Source organism: Indicator indicator, chromosome 20 (genome assembly GCF_027791375.1).
Source record: "Indicator indicator isolate 239-I01 chromosome 20, UM_Iind_1.1, whole genome shotgun sequence".
Lineage (NCBI taxonomy): Eukaryota > Metazoa > Chordata > Aves > Piciformes > Indicatoridae > Indicator > Indicator indicator.
The window spans coordinates 1,050,795-1,065,863 of record NC_072029.1 but is presented as its reverse complement, the minus strand read 5'-3'; the positions used below and the strand labels follow the sequence as shown (position 1 = coordinate 1,065,863).

Genomic DNA, 15,069 nt, shown 5'->3' with positions numbered 1-15,069 from the left:
AGGCAGGGGATCAGGGTTCTGGTTCTGCTGTACTGTGCGACGCTGGTGTGTGGCACAGCGAAGCTCTGGCTGGAGGCTCTGACCTGGTGCTTGTCCTCAGCCCTGTCCTCACCTCTGTGTGTTGGGAGCCATTTGTGGGAAGCCACCAGTAAGTACACCCTGTACCTGCTCTCCTTGGGAAGCCAACCCATGGGGCAGGCACCACCCTCCACCTCTCCCAGCCTTTCCTGGCGAGTTACCGTTGCTCTGAGGGAGCCTGAGTATTCCTGGGATGTTGGAACTGGTGTGGTGCTGCTGCTTGGGACTGGCACAGTGCTGGCTGCGGTTCAGCTCTGGTTCAGGGTCAAACAACGATGGAAGAGGCCTGACCCTGAGGATGGAGAGGCTGGAGGAACTGCAGCTGCTCTAGCCTCTGAGGCTCCAACCCCTGTGCCAGACACTGCAGCTCCTTCAACAACAGTTACTCCAACCCCAGCAACAGACACTTCTCTTATTCCAACTGCAGCAACAGACACTGTGATTACTTCAACCCCCAAGACGGGTACCATGGTTACTCCATCCCCAGCAACAGACTCTCTGGTTACTCCATTGCGTGCAACAAGCACCCTGGCTACTCCAGCCCCTGAGACTTCAACTCTTGTGATGGACACCATGGTTACTCCAACCCCCATGACAGGTACCATGACTACTCCAACCCTGGTTACTCCAAGCCCCACGCCAGGTACTGCAGCTGAGCTGGAGAAAGAACCCATGCCAGTGTCAGTTGTCCCTGCACAGAGGAGGAAACGGACCCGAAAGTCAGGACACGTGGGAAGGGGTGAAGGAGCCCCTGGTAAGGAGAAGGAGAAGGCTGGAAGTCAGCGAGGCGAGTGGGCCACTACAGAGCAGGGTGCCCAGCTCCTGCAGGAACTGGCTGTACAGGAGCTGGTTTATGGTGACTCAGAGGATGCACAGCTGCCTGGTGACCACGATGCCATCCAGTGCTCACAGGCCACATGGCAGAAAGTCATGCAGAGCGTGCCCCCATCGCACGCCAGCAAGTTGGCAGTGCTGGATTTAGGAGAAGCCAACAAGGCACCAACTGTGTCTGAGGTGACCACCCAGCTGCCACAACTCGAGGAGCTTCTCTCCTCACCACTGCAGGCCCTTGTCTCTGCTGTGAAGAGCCTGCCAGAGGTGCCAGAGCTTCAGCAGGAGCTGAGGGCAAAGGTGGCCCAGTGGTACGCCACAATTCACATCTCCAACGCCATCCTCTCCATCCCCTTGGCACCTGAGTGCCAGCCCCAGTTTGCTTTCACCTGGAGGGGGGTCCAGTACACATGGACCCGGCTGCCTCCGGGGTGGAAGTACAGCCCTGCCATCTGCCACAGCCTGGTGAGGGACCTGCTGGAGAGGAGTGGAGCTCCAGAACACCTGCTCTACGTGGATGACATCATTGTGTGGGGTGACACGGCAGAAGAGGTGTTTGAGAGAGGGAATAAGATCATCGACATCCTGCTGGGAGGTGGCTTTGCCATCTGCCAAAGCGGTGTCAAGGGACCCGTGCGGGAGGTCACCTTCTTGGGAGTGAGGCTGCAAGGTGGACGTCGGCTGATCCCCAGAGACGTGGTGAGCAAGATCAGGGCCATGTCCCCACCAACCAGCCAGGAGGAGACACGAGAGTTCCTGGGTGTGGTGGGCTCTTGGCAAATGCATATCCCAAATTACAGCCAGATTGTGGCCCCTCTCTGCCAGGTGGCCTCCAAAAAGAACATTTTCAGGTGGGGCCCTGCCCAGGGACAGGCCTTTGAGCAAATCAAGCAGGAGATGGCTCACGCCATGGCCCTCGGGCCGGTCCGGGGGGGACAGTACATTACAAACGTGCTCTGCACTGCAGCTGGGGAGAAGGGTCCTACCTGGAGCCTCTGGCAGAAGGTACCTTGGGAGGCTCAGGGTCAGCCCCTGGGCTTCTGGAGCCGGCGATATCGAGGGTCTGAGTCCTGCTACACCACCCTGGAAAAGGAGATCCTGGCAGCATATGAAGGGATCCAGGCTGCCTCAGAGGTGGTTGGTGCCGAAGCCCAGCTCCTCCTGGCACCAAGAGTGTCAGTGTTGCCCTGGATGCTCCAAGGGAAGGTGCCCTCCACACGTTATGCCACTGATGCCACCTGGAGCACATGGGTGTCGTTCTTCACTCAGTGGGCTGAAGCAGGGCACCCCAGTTCCCCACGGATTCTGGAGAAGACCCTGGCCCAGCCAAAGGGCAACCTTCTGGGAGTGCCACTGGAGGAGGGGCTGATGCACACCGAGGAGACCCTAGCACATCATGAACTACCAGATGATGAAAGTGATGAGGAGTGGGGCCTTCAACCACTGGGGGACACATTTAGCAAAGGCCACCTGCTTAGTCAGCACTAAAGGATCTGCCAACAGGGCTGGCTCTGCCCAACCAAATCTCCACCTACCACAGATGGGCACAAAGTCCCTGCAAGTGCACATGAGAAAGCTGCTGGGGAACACTTGGGGCTATTCCTGCCTCGAGTGAAGGTGAACCTGTCCGTGGGGTGGCTTCTGCTCAGGGGCCTGAGTGCCCTTGGTGGAGGATGTGGGAGGATGAGGAAATCCAACATGTGCCTTAAGAGAGTTTGATTTGGGGTGAAAGCAGCTGGTCAGCAGAGTTGGGTGGTATGCATTGGTAGCTAACCCAGCCAGCACGTCACCTTCTGCAGTTTAGTGCTCAGGGTGGCTGGGTCATGATTGGACTCCAGCACAAAGGTCTTTTCCAGCCTTAATGATTCCATGATTTTGTGGTCACTGTATTATCCTGATGGAGTCATGTTTAGAATCCCCTAGGTCAAGGAAAAATGAATGTTGATGGAGCCAGGATTGTTTTTAGCAATATGCTCAAGATCAACATCTTCAACCCACAGATCATGAGCTTGGACCACATGAACATGGAGCCACAAGCTCCAACTGGAACCTGCATCACCCCTCCTGCCTCAGAAGGGCCTTCATGACAGACAGAAACGCAGAGTCATGAACCAAATGAACCCCACACATGTGCAGAAGGATGAAGGGACAGGGAAAGGGGTGAGGATTAATTGGGATGTACTGGAAAATGTGGAGCCTGTGCCTGATGCACAAGGGGTGGAACAAAGGGCTTGGCCAAGGCAGAGTTAATTTTCCTTCTTGCTGGCTTCATCAGGGCTGTACTTTGGGTTCAGGATGAGAACAGCACTGATAACACCCTGATGTTTTAGGTTGTTGCTGGAAATCAAGGACGTTCCCAGCTGCTAGGCAGGTGCTCCCAGAGCCAGCAAGGAGCGAGAGGCCCAAACTGTCCACCTCACACCAGGTCACATCATGCTGGGAGCGGGGAGAAGGGTGGCTGTGGCTCTGCTGGGATCATGGCTTTGGGATCTGCTCTGCTGTAGGATCTTCCCTCTTTTGGGGCCTGCTCTGGGCTGGAATCATGGCTTCAGGACCTGCTCTGTTCTGGGATCACAGCTCCAGGATCTCTGTTTCAGGGTTTGCTCTGGAATTGTGGCTTCAGGACATGCTCTGCTCCAGGACTGCTCACCAGGAACAGGCTGGGCTGCAGCTGGTGAAGGGTGAGCAGCTGCACTGTGCCTCACAGGCTTTTAGATTCTGTTCTCAGTAGCGATTATTGTTTTATTGTATTTCAATTATTAAACCTTGCTCCACGAGTCCCCTTGCCTCCATCCCTTTCCTTTGTGTTGTCAACAAAAGAAAGTTTGATCAGCAAACCCTGAAGGTGTGGGGAAGGACAAAACCGTTGCAATCTGTGCTTCCCAGGAGTGAGCTTCACTACTTACCTGTATCAGTGCAGGACTAAAACACACAGTTTGAGCTGAGGAGCTCCTTGTCTACATGGCCACCCCTCCCAGAGCAGGCACAGCACAATCCACAGTGCCTTGCGTTGGAGGTTGACAAAGAGTTGTCCAATGACAATGGAGCAGGAATGTGCTCAGAGAGCAAAGAGAAAGGTTTATGTGTCCTGATTAATAGAAATACCCTTGCTGGCTGTAACCTCTTGTTCCAGCTTCCTGGCACTTTTTCTGCACACAACTGGAACGAAAGGTTCTACTCCCCTTCTACTCTGCCCTAGTGGGACCAGAGGCTCAGTTCTGGGCTCCCCAGTTCAAGAGAGACAGGGAACTACTGGAGAGAGTCCAGTGGAGGCTGGGAAGCTGCTGGGGGGCCTGGAGCAGCTCTGTGAGGAGCAAAGACTGAGAGCCCTCGGGCTGTTGAGCCTGGAGAAGAGCAGCCCCAGAGGGGATCTGAGCAATGCTCAGCAAGACCTAAAGGGACCATTGAGGGCAATAGGCTGGGGCCAGACTCTTGTCAGCGGTGCTCAGGGACAGGACAAGGGGCAGAAACTGGAACCCAGGAGGTTCCATCTGAACAGGAGGAGAAACTTCTTTGGTGTGAGGGTGCTGGAGCCCTGTCCCAGGCTGCCTAGAGATGTTGTGAACCTGCTCCAGTCCCTCAATGTCCTTCTTGGAATGTGGGGCCCATAACTGATCCCAGAATTCCAGATGTGGCCTCACCAGTGCCCAGTCCAAAGGGACAATCCCTGCCCTGGTCCTGCTGGATTCACTCTTGCTGATCCAAGCCAGGGTGCTGGAGGTTACCTTGGCAGCCAGTATCTCCAGGGGAACACTGCAAGAAAGTGTGTCCAAAGCTTTACTGGAGTCCATGTAGACACAGGCTAAGCTGGTCAAGCCCTGGGGGTGAGTCAGCAGCACCAGCAAAGTCATGTCCCACGGTGGGGCAGAATGAGGCCCCTGCCACACTCCAGAGCAAGCACACCTACTGCTGGCAGGCACCGTTCACCAGGGTCCCCATGCCGTCTGCATGCATCTGAAGGTGCAGCCGCAGCTTGCTCTTGGAGCTGAAGCCCAGGTGACACTGGGTGCAGCCGAGGGTCTTGTAGCGCCGGTGGAGCCTTTTGTGTGTGATGAGGTTGGCCTTGTTGGCAAAGGCCTTGCTGCAGAGCGGGCAGGCGAAGGGCCGCTCGCCCGTGTGCACACGGCGATGCACCACCAGGTTGCCCCTGCGGCTGAAGCTGCGGCCGCAGTCGGGGCAGCTGTGGGCGCGCTCGGCTGCGTGGCCGCGCAGGTGGATGATCAAACTCTCCCTCCAGCTGAAGCCGCGCCCGCAGCGCTGGCACACGAAGGGCTGCTCCGCCGCGGGGCAGACGGCGCCGTGCCTGCTCAGGCCGGCCTCGTCCGGGAAGCGATCGGCGCAGTGTGGACACTGGTGCGGGGCGGCGTGCGCTTGGTGGTGCGACAGCAGGTGGCGCTGGTGGCGGAAGCGGCAGCCGCAGAGCGCGCAGCAGTAGCCGCCGTGGCTCGCCCGGTGCCGCAGCAGGTCGCCCCTCAGGCAGAAGGTTCTGCTGCACTCGCTACAGGCGTGCCGCGACCAGCTCCGCTGCTTCTTGTGCGTCAGGAGGTTCTGGTAGCGCCGGAAAGCTTTGCCGCAGGCGCTGCACTGGTAGGAGGGGGCCGGGTGCGAGGGCTCCTCCTGGTGCGCCCTCAGCTCGGCCTCGGCCTCAAAGCTCCGCCCGCAGACGCCGCAGATAAGGAGAGCCGGGTTCCCCGTCTCTGGCTGCACCCCGAGGGGTTCCCCGGCCCAGGCCCTCGGGTCGGCGTTGACCCAAACCGTGGAGTAGGAGTCCTCAGCCACTTCGGCTGGGGACGCGCACAGTGCCAAGCGTCCCCTCTCATCCTCCCGGGACAAGTCTCTGCTGTCTGACCCGCCCCAGGCAGCTGTCAGGAACAGAGGTGCTGCCATGATGAGGGCTGCCCCGGCACAGCGGGGGGACCTGCCACAGTCCCCACACCCACGACACTATCCCCTCATCCACCAGAGCCTCCCCTTGTCCCGGCAATGCCCGTGGGACAACTGGGCTGGAGGCAAGGATAAGGTGGGATACCCAAACCCACACGGTGAGGATGGCAGATGACCCCAGCCACTTCATGCCAGGCTTGGGACTTCCATTTCTAATTTATTAAACCAGCATCAGTTTCCCAGCCCAGTGTCCCTGTGGTCACTCACAGGTGCCAGAGATGTCACTGTCCCCTCTGCCAGGGTAGTAACCCCCCTGTGAGTCTCCTCCCCAAGCTCCATTTTGTGGGTGAGCTTGAACTGGGAGCTTGTGCAGGAGAAAGACACCCCCAGGCCACCCCATTATCAGCACTGTGCCTAAGGGGATGGCAGGGTCAAGAAGCTGCCATGTCCAGGCCCCTGAGGAGCTGCCAGTGCCAACTGTAATGGTAGCAGAGAACCATGGCACAGCAGGGTGAGGAGCAGCAGGCTTGGGGGTACCTGGAGCTGTTATTCTTCATGCACCGGAGACGGCCCTGGAAAGGCTGGGGAGGGCAGCGAGCACCCCGTAGCCCTGCTCTGCACAGAGAGACAGCAAGGTGGGCTTGGGCTGTGGACCCCCAGCTGAGCCTCTGGACCCCCCAAGCCCAGCCTCCAAACCCCCGGCAGAGCCTCCAGATGAGCCTCTGGGTCCCTGGCCAAGACTCTCCACCCCTGGCCCAGCCTTTGGGCCCCTGGCTGACCCTCCAGACCCCCGGCAGAACTTCTGAACCCCCAGCAGAACTTCTGGAACCCTAGCCCAGCCTCCGGCCACACTCCCAGCCCAACAGGGATGCCAGCTCCATGCTGGACTCTCCAGGGTCACATCCTTACCCAGGCTAGCAACCAGGTCATAGTTGTCCATCATCACCTCCTGGTAGAGCTCCCGCTGCCACGCCGCCAGCTCCACCCATTCCTCGGGGGAGAAATAAATGGCCACGTCCTCGAACATTACGGCGGCCTGAAACCAGAGCAGGGGCTGGGGGCCACCTGGGAACCCCGGAGATGGGACACCGCTTCTGCCGGGGGCTGCAGTGACCCCCGGTCTGTCCCCGGGATATCGAACCTCACGCCCCTCACTGTGACAGGAGGATCTGGGCCGCATCCGGGGACGGGGCGGGGGGAGCGACGCCTGGGACCCTCCACGCTCAGGACGGCTGCACACCCCCAGCGCAGCACCCACCGGGCCCTTCCGCCTCCCAGCCCAGCCCCGCCCCGCCCCGCCCCGCCCCGGGGATGCTCCGAGGGCCCCCACTCGCTTTTACCCTCTGCATCTCTGCCGGGGCCGGCGGCGGCAGCCAAGCGGGAACGCTCAGCTGCGCAGAACCGCTCCGGAGCCGGCGGAAGGCCCTCAATAGGACGGCGGGGGGCGGGATGATGGCGGCGGGGCAGGAGGGGGAAGGGAAGGCAGCGGGGTCCGGGATCGCAGCGGGCGTGGGGCGTACCGATTACCGGCACCATCAGCCACACGGCAGGACGACTCCAGGCACCGCGAATGACGAGGATGGAGGGAGGAAAATTCTGCCCGGAACGGAAGTTCTATTCGGCGTTTCCGGGCGGGGCAGGAAAAAAAGGAGCTCGCGAGCGGAGGCGAGCCAGAGCCGGCCCCGAAGATGGAGGCACCCTGCAGGCACTTCCGGCCGAGCGCCGCGCTGAGCGGCGGAGGAGACCACGCCTGGCGAACCTCTGCGGGGCACCGGAAGCCGGAAGCGGATAAAGAGTGCCGACATGGCGACTGTCGGAGAACTGCAGAACAGTTTGGGCTGGAAGCTGTTACGTAAAATGGCAAGCGAGCTCCCAGCACTGAATTTGGTTCCTCTTATTTACGGCCAGGCACACAGGGGATGGCTCTGCCCACACGAGCACCCGAACGAGCTTCTCATCGAGAATATAGATCAGCATTCCATGCATATGCACTAAATTTCCGGGAACTGATTAACATTTTCGGAGCTCCTGCTGATATGTGCACATGTCTCTTCCATATGCACATTCCCAGCGTCTGGTGAATTTTAGGGAGGGGTTTTCCAATAGGACCTCCCTGACTTCCTCCCCCTCTGATGCTCTGATGTTCTTCCTCACTCTGTTGGCTAGCTGACCCTGAGGTTTATTGCATGCTCAAAGAGGTGTGGGTTCATTAGTGAGAGTCTTCATTGTTTAGCATCTTTCTTATCTTCAATAAAACTGCTCACTTCACATTTTACTACTTTTTCCTCCACGATTCATCATCTCTGGGCTACATCTGAGGCCTACAAAGGTGCTACCTTCAGCTGTGTTCTGTGTTATCTCAATAAAAACCCAAATGCTAACAAACTTTTACTGAATAGTATCAAAGAGATATTTAAGCTCATTGAATCCAACCATGAACCCAGTACTGACAGGGCACCACTAAACCATGGCCCTTAGCACCACATCCCCACAGCTTTGAAACCCCTCCAGGGATGAGAATTTCACCAGCCTGAGCCTGGGCAGCCTCAGCCTGGCCTTTGACAACCCTCAAGAAGAAATTACTCCTCATGTCCAATCTTAACCACCCCAGGGGCAACTTGAGGCTGTTTCCTCTTGCCCTGTCACTTGTTCCTTGGCAGAAGAGATCAACCCCCACCTGGCTCCAACCTCCTTTCAGGCAATTAGAGGGAAACAGAAAGTTTTTCCTCAGCTTCCTTTTCTCCAAGCTCAACACCCCCAGGTCCCTCATCTACTCCTCCCCAGCCCTGTTCTGCAGACCCTTCACCAGCTGCATTGCCCTTCTCTGGACCCACTCCAGCCCCTCAATGTCCTTGGAGTACGGGGCCCAAAACTGACCCCAGGATTGGAGGCATGGCCTCACCTGTGCCCAGTGCAGGGGCACAATCCCTGGTGTAGTCCTGCTGGCCACATTTGTGCTGATCCAGGCCAGGATGCTGGTGGCCATCTTAGCCACCTGGGCACACAATGGATCATCTCCAGCTGCTGCCATCAAACTCCCCAGGTCCTTTGCCACTAGGCAGCTTCCAGCAACTCTGCCCCTAGCCTGGAGTTTTCATGGGGTTGGTGTGACCCCATGAAGGGGTCAGCTCTTGGTCTGGTTGAACTGCATGCTCAGCTCTTGGTCTGGTTGAACTGCATGCCCTCGGCCTCACCCATCAATCCAGCCTGATCAGAGCTGCTCCTCCAGCAAATTCAGTCTGCACGCAACTCAGTGCCATCTACAGACTGCTAAAGACCTCCCATAAATAACCACCTAACCATCGTAACTGCTTGGCTGCTCCCACTGCCGAGAACCCCTCCAGAAGCAGGAATGAACATACCCCCAGAGCAATGCCACCCATGGCCCAATGGCGGCGCAGGTGAAGGTCATGTGAGGGGTAGGGCGGCGCTCAAGATGGCGGCGCCAATAGCAGTGAGGAACCGCTTGCCCACAGAGCTTCCGGGAGAGGGCGGGGCTAGGATCGGAAGTGTCCGTGTGGGGGCGGGAGCGACGCTCGCGCGGGAAACGTGCAGCCCCCTGGCTACGGCGGGTCACGTGGTCTACTTCCGGTTCGCTGTGTCGGGTTGGCGGCACTCGGAAGCGACGATGTGGGGCCAGACACGGCGGCCCGGCAGGGAATGGAGGCCCCGGGGAGTGCAGTGACTCCCAGCAAGAGAAAAAATACCCTGCAGCGTCGAGTGACGATCCCCATCCCCGGAGCGGAGCGGGGATCCCGCGTCGGGATCTCCCCGGCTGCCATGGCAGCTCAGACGCAGGTAGGAAACAGGCCCTGGTGGAGGGTGCCTGACCCAGTCCTCCTCAGCCCCCTCCCCACCACCAGCCCCCCTCAATGCCTGACTCTGGACGGACCCCTTCCCCTCCTCACAACTGGCTGGGGAATTCTCTCAGTAACTGCCATCATGGCTCACTCTGGCTTCCTCCTTCTCTATGACATTATCTCCCCCAATCCCACCACTACATTGCTCCCAACAACCCACCTGTGCTGTTATCCCCTACTCCATAGCATTGTCTCCCCGGTACCTCCATTTCCTCCCTCAGCCTTCTTTGCTGTTTCCCCCTCCCCATGACATTGATCCCCTCCAGCTGGCCCTGTCCTCCTTCTCTTTACTCCAGCACCGTGGCAGAGCAGAGCCTGAGTCTCTTACTCGCTTCCCGATGGCAACCCCCCTTACAGCCTTGGTGGGATGGAACCATGAAGGGTCCCAATAGGCCCCAGCTGCAGGCAGTGTCTCACTGTGATGCTGCTCTCTGAAGATCCAGAACTGCCCCCCTGAAGGTGCTTGGTCTCCAGCACTGCCTTCGATGCTCTAAATGTCTCCCTGTGGGAGCTCTCTCCACGGCTGGCTACAGCCCCTGGCTAATAGATGCCAGCCAAGCCCCTTCTCCCCCGTGGCTGAGCTCTCCCCGCGTGTGATTGAGGCTGCGGTCGGTGTGTGGCAGGTACCAGTGACCTTCGAGGACGTCGCTGTCTACCTGAGCCGTGCCGAGTGGGAGGCCATCACAGAGGAGCAGCAGGAGCTCTACCGCAGCGTCATGCTGGATGTCTGCGAGCTCTTGACATCCCTGGGTAAACACAGCGTCAGCTCCTGGGCTCGGCTGTCAGTGGGGGGATGTGGCTGGGGCTGAGGTTGGGACTCCACCATGTCTGACTCTGTCAGAGCCTTGCAGTGCTGTAAGAGACAGATCAGCAAGGTTTGGATTGTGGCTGCAAGGCTGGGATAATGGCACTCAGTCCTAGGGGAGGTTAGTGCCGGGAAAATGAAGGATTTGAATCAAAGAATTGTTTGGGTTGAAGACACCTCTGGGATAATGGAGTCCAACCATGAACTCAGCACTGCCAGGTCACCACTGAACCTTGGCTCTCAGCACCACATCTCCATGGCTCTGAAACCCTCAGGGATGGGGACTGTACCAGTGCCCTAGGCAGCCTAGGCCCAGTCTTCACAACTCATGTTCAAACTAAACCCCCACTGGGGTAACTTGAAGCCCTTTCCTCTTTTCCTATTGTTTGTTCCTTGGTAAAAGAGCCCAATCCCCAACGCACTGCACCCTGCTCAGGCTCTTCTGGTGCTGCTGAAGTGCAGCTTGGATATCACAAAGAAGGAGGTTATTTTCTTGCATTAAAATTTGCTTACTACAGTTTGTATCAGAATAACAACTTCTGCCCCATCTTCCAGGTCATGCTGGCCCCAAACCTGACATTTTATACCAGCTGAAGCATGGGGAAGAGCCATGGGTATTCACATCCCAAAGCCCCATGACGTGGGACAGACCCAATAGCCCCACTCCAGGTGAGCAGGACCAATCCAACCCATGTAAGACCACTTACCTCAACAGGAGGGAGTGCTGGCACCTTCCAAAGGCTGTTACGAGTTCCTCCCTGCACAGGCAGTGCTGGACTGGGTTCCTCTCCTCCAGTCCCATGGCTGTGGGGCAGAAGAGCTTCCCCAGACAGGAAGTCTGATATCCCTTTGGTTTCTCTGCAGGACATGATGGTGTCCTGAGCTGCCTGGAGGAGCCTCCTTCAGACTCATGGCCTGGTACTGGCAGGCACCATATGCCAGAGGAGATGGCACAGCCCCCCTGCAAAGCCAAGTCTTGGTTTCCCTCTTCCTCACCACCAGGCTCTGGAGCAAAGAGCCTGGGGTGTGCTCCAGCCCTGTCCCCAGCTGCTCCCAGTCATTACTGCCAGGGCTTCTCCCACCTGTGAACAGGTAGAGCCTGGGTCTCCTGCCAACGCAGTGTGGAGCTCAGATGGCCCCTGCATGAGGGAGAATGGGTTTTACTGGTTGGGAGCATCTCCCCCATTCCTTCAATGTGGCTCCTCTTTCCCTGTCCCATCCCAGTGTCCTGGCTAGGAGGAAGGCAAACTCTTGCTGCTCTCTTGGCAGGAGGACGGTGCGTGCCATGGCGTCTGCACTTGAGCCAGCTGCTGAGAAAGTTCAATTGCCCTGAGGGTGGAGGAAAGTTGCCAGAAGAGGTGGCTGGCACAGGAGTGAGGCCAGTGGAGAGCCCAGACCAGGCATCAAAGGTCTTGTCACTGTGGAATGAAGAAGCAGCAGAGGATCCACAAGAGGTCAGGTCAGACATAACTGAAAGCAGAACATTGCCACTTCATCTGGAGGAGGAACAGCAGAACAAAGAGGCAGATCCTCAGGAAGATTTGCCTAACAGCTCCATAGAGAGCTGTCAGAACACTCAGGGCACCATGGGAGAAGTGACATTTTCTCAGGGAAATAGGGAGCTGTCTCTTAAGAAGGTGGAGTCCATTTTTGAAGATCACTGTTACTCTGTGGAGAGCAGGAAGAAGCTCTGGCCTTGCACCCTGCAAGAACACAGCTACTGCAGGAGTGAGCTGGGCCATGCCTGCGGAGCCTTGGACCATGGCTACTGCCACGTCACACGGGTTCGGTACCCAGGCAGAGTTTATAAAGTCCTTCCTTACCCCAGCAAGACTCGGACCGAGCTGCACAAGCTGGCAAAGCGGTGCTGCCAGGTCCGGCGGCTCATGAGGAAAGCCACACTGGTGCCCTGGCTCTGCTGGCCCTGCACCTGCCCCAGGTGTCCGCTGCGGAGGGGAGCCACTGCTTCCAGCTGCTTCCAACTCGTTCTCCCTCCTGCTGGAGCCAAAGACAGCCCTCTTAAGGGACCATCTGCTGTATGTTGTCCTGGACAGCTGCAGGCTGTGTCCCCCCACCCTCAGCACCAGAGGGAGTCCCAAGTGGCGACTTCAGAAGCCCTTCCTGCCCCTGTGGTGGCTTCTGGACCTCTGTCCTCCAGCCAGGCTGCGGATGTGTTCATCCACCACAAAGTGCGGAAGGTGCAGCCAGTCCGCAAGCAAGGCATGGGGGCGGATGGGTTTGCCACCTCCAATTCCAGGTCAGCACGACGTGCATACAAAATGGAGCTGTGGAAGGTCGACCACATGTTGGGCTGTGAGTGCCAGAACATTGAGTGCAATGGCCGCCTGCAGCCCAAGGACATCAGGGTCATCGGTTCAGATGGACAGCTGAGTGGCAGCAAGGCGTCTGTCCAGCGAGGTGCACAGGCAGGACAGTCCCTGTAAGAAAAGGTGTTCTGAGAGCAGAAACTGGAAAAATCTTATGGAAGTGGATCGGAATCGTGGAACACTGGTTTGGAAGGGACAGATCAGGAGCATCTGATCCAAGTTTTCTTGGGAAAGTGGAATCCAACTTGGCTTATGGTGCCTGCTGGGAAAAATTAGATTGTCCAGGAGGCTGCAGGGAAAGGCAAAAGGAAGGATCAGTGTGGAGAAAGCTCAGAAAAAGGAAAGGGAAGGACAGGCAGGGAGGTGTGAGCAGGAAGATGGTTGTTTTTCAACCAGGCTGGCCCTGGTTGCTGCTGACTGCTCACTAAACTGCTTTATTACTCACATTGTCACAATCTCTGCTTTATCCATCACACAAAACCAGGAGCTGCTGTTTGCCAGGTGGGGATGGGGCAGAATGTTCTGTTTCTGAAACTACTGAAAAAAAGCACTGGTTGGCAGATCTGTTCCTGTGCTAATGCCAACCAGCAGCATTTCAGAGAGAGTCTGCTAACCCAGCACTGCCAGGGCACCACCAAACCACAGCCCTCAGCACCACATCTCCATGGTTTTCAAACCCCTCCAGGAATGGGGACTGTACTACTGCCCTGGGCTGCCTGGGTCAGGCCTGGACAACCCTCAAGGGGAAAAAATTGTTCCTGATGTTCAACATGAACCTCCACTAGGTGTCCAGCTTGAGACCATTTCCTTGTCCTGTTACTTGTTCCTTGAGGCTCTGCCACTCATGGTCTGGCAGGAGTGCAGGAACAGGGACACAGGTGCCACCTTTGGTTGACCCCACACTCTTGCCTTATTCAGGGGCTGGCAAGGAAACCAGGAGCATGACCTTGAAGGCTGTAAACGCTTCCTGAGTGTTACATGGGAGCGTGTGAACACCTGAGTGTGCCGCCAGGACAGGACAACGATGGCCCCTGAAGGCAAGGACTTCTGTGGGCCAAGCTCACAGCCTATGCCGTCCCGTCGGCCCAGGCCCAGCGGCCACAAGAGCGCCCTGACCGAACCGGGCGGGCCTCGCCTCCCTCCACTACGTCTGGGACTGAGCTGGAGGCGGCCGCGGTACCACCCAATGGCAGAGTGCTCCCGAGGTCACGTGGGGCTTTGCACCGATCACGGCCAGCTGTAGGCGCAGCCGCTGAGGAGCGCCCCAGAATGGCGCTGCCGATGAGAGCAGCTAATGGCGCGGCTGGTGTGTGTCATGTGGCGGAGGCGCAAGGAATTCTGGGATAGCAGCTGGACTTCCTGGACAGGGGGAACACGTGCCTCTACCGGAAGTATGTACCGGATGTTTACGCGTGGGAACGCGCCCCTTCCGCCGCAGTTGCCGTGGGGACCTGGGACGCGACCTCTTGCTTCCGGCGGGGCCCGAGTCACTGCTTCCCGATAAACCCCTTAGGGTTCGCCCTGCTCGCCCCCAGTTCGGGCCGGCCCGTGGGCTGCGCAGACGCTGGCATGGTGCAGGTTGGGCCCAGAACCTTCCCAGCGTCCAGGCAGGAGAGCACCAGGCCTGGCAGGGCTGCAGTACGGGCCACTGCCCCGGGTTTCTCTTCCAGAGCCCTCTCTGGAGGGACTTCAAAGCTGTGGAGATGTGGTGCTGAGGGCCATAGTTTAGTGGTGACCTCGGTTAATGTTTGGACTTGATGATCTTAAAGATCTCTTCCAATCAAAACCATTCTGTGGTAAGAGGTTGGAGGAGGTGGAGGAGTCCCGGGATTCCATTTTGCTTCCCAATATTTCTTCTAATCCAGCCTTTGGAGTAGCAGAGGCAGCTCTGCTCCATCTCTTGCCCAGAAGTTATGGCTCTGTCTTCTCCCCCCTGTACCTCTGACCCCACTGAGGTCTCTCCTGGGTGTTCTGTGGCATCAGCTCATTCTGATCGACCGCAGCCAGCAGCCAGACACTGGTCAGAACACTGACCTCAGGGTCCAAGGTCCAGGCAGGAGAGCAGAGAGTGGCAGCCCTGAGACAGCCTCAGCCAGGCAGTTGTGTCCCAGCACAGCACCATGAAGCTGTGGCTGCTCTGCAGCTTTGCTGCTGCTGTGGCCATCATGGCTGTGGCTGGAGCCAACTATGGTGACTCAAAGAAGGTGACACAAGGGAGAGAGGTTGGTCATGCATGGAGTGGGGATGGGCTGGGCTGGGCTGGGCAGAGCTGGGGGGGTCTGGG

The 15,069-nt window shown here is 57.9% G+C and overlaps 1 protein-coding gene across 1 annotated transcript; it reads right to left on the bottom strand.

The window, feature by feature from the left end:
- Nucleotides 1-4,812: 4,812 nt before the first annotated feature.
- LOC128973594 (zinc finger protein 239-like) lies at nt 4,813-5,796 on the bottom strand. Its single transcript, XM_054389937.1, has one exon. It carries the CDS (start codon nt 5,794-5,796, stop codon nt 4,813-4,815), a length of 984 nt encoding a protein of 327 aa, XP_054245912.1.
- Nucleotides 5,797-15,069: the final 9,273 nt, after the last annotated feature.

What these genes read in the sequence shown, in the direction of transcription:
- LOC128973594 (XM_054389937.1), bottom strand. Translation starts at nt 5,796, where the DNA reads ATGGCAGCACCTCTGTTCCTGACAGCTGCCTGGGGCGGGTCAGACAGC.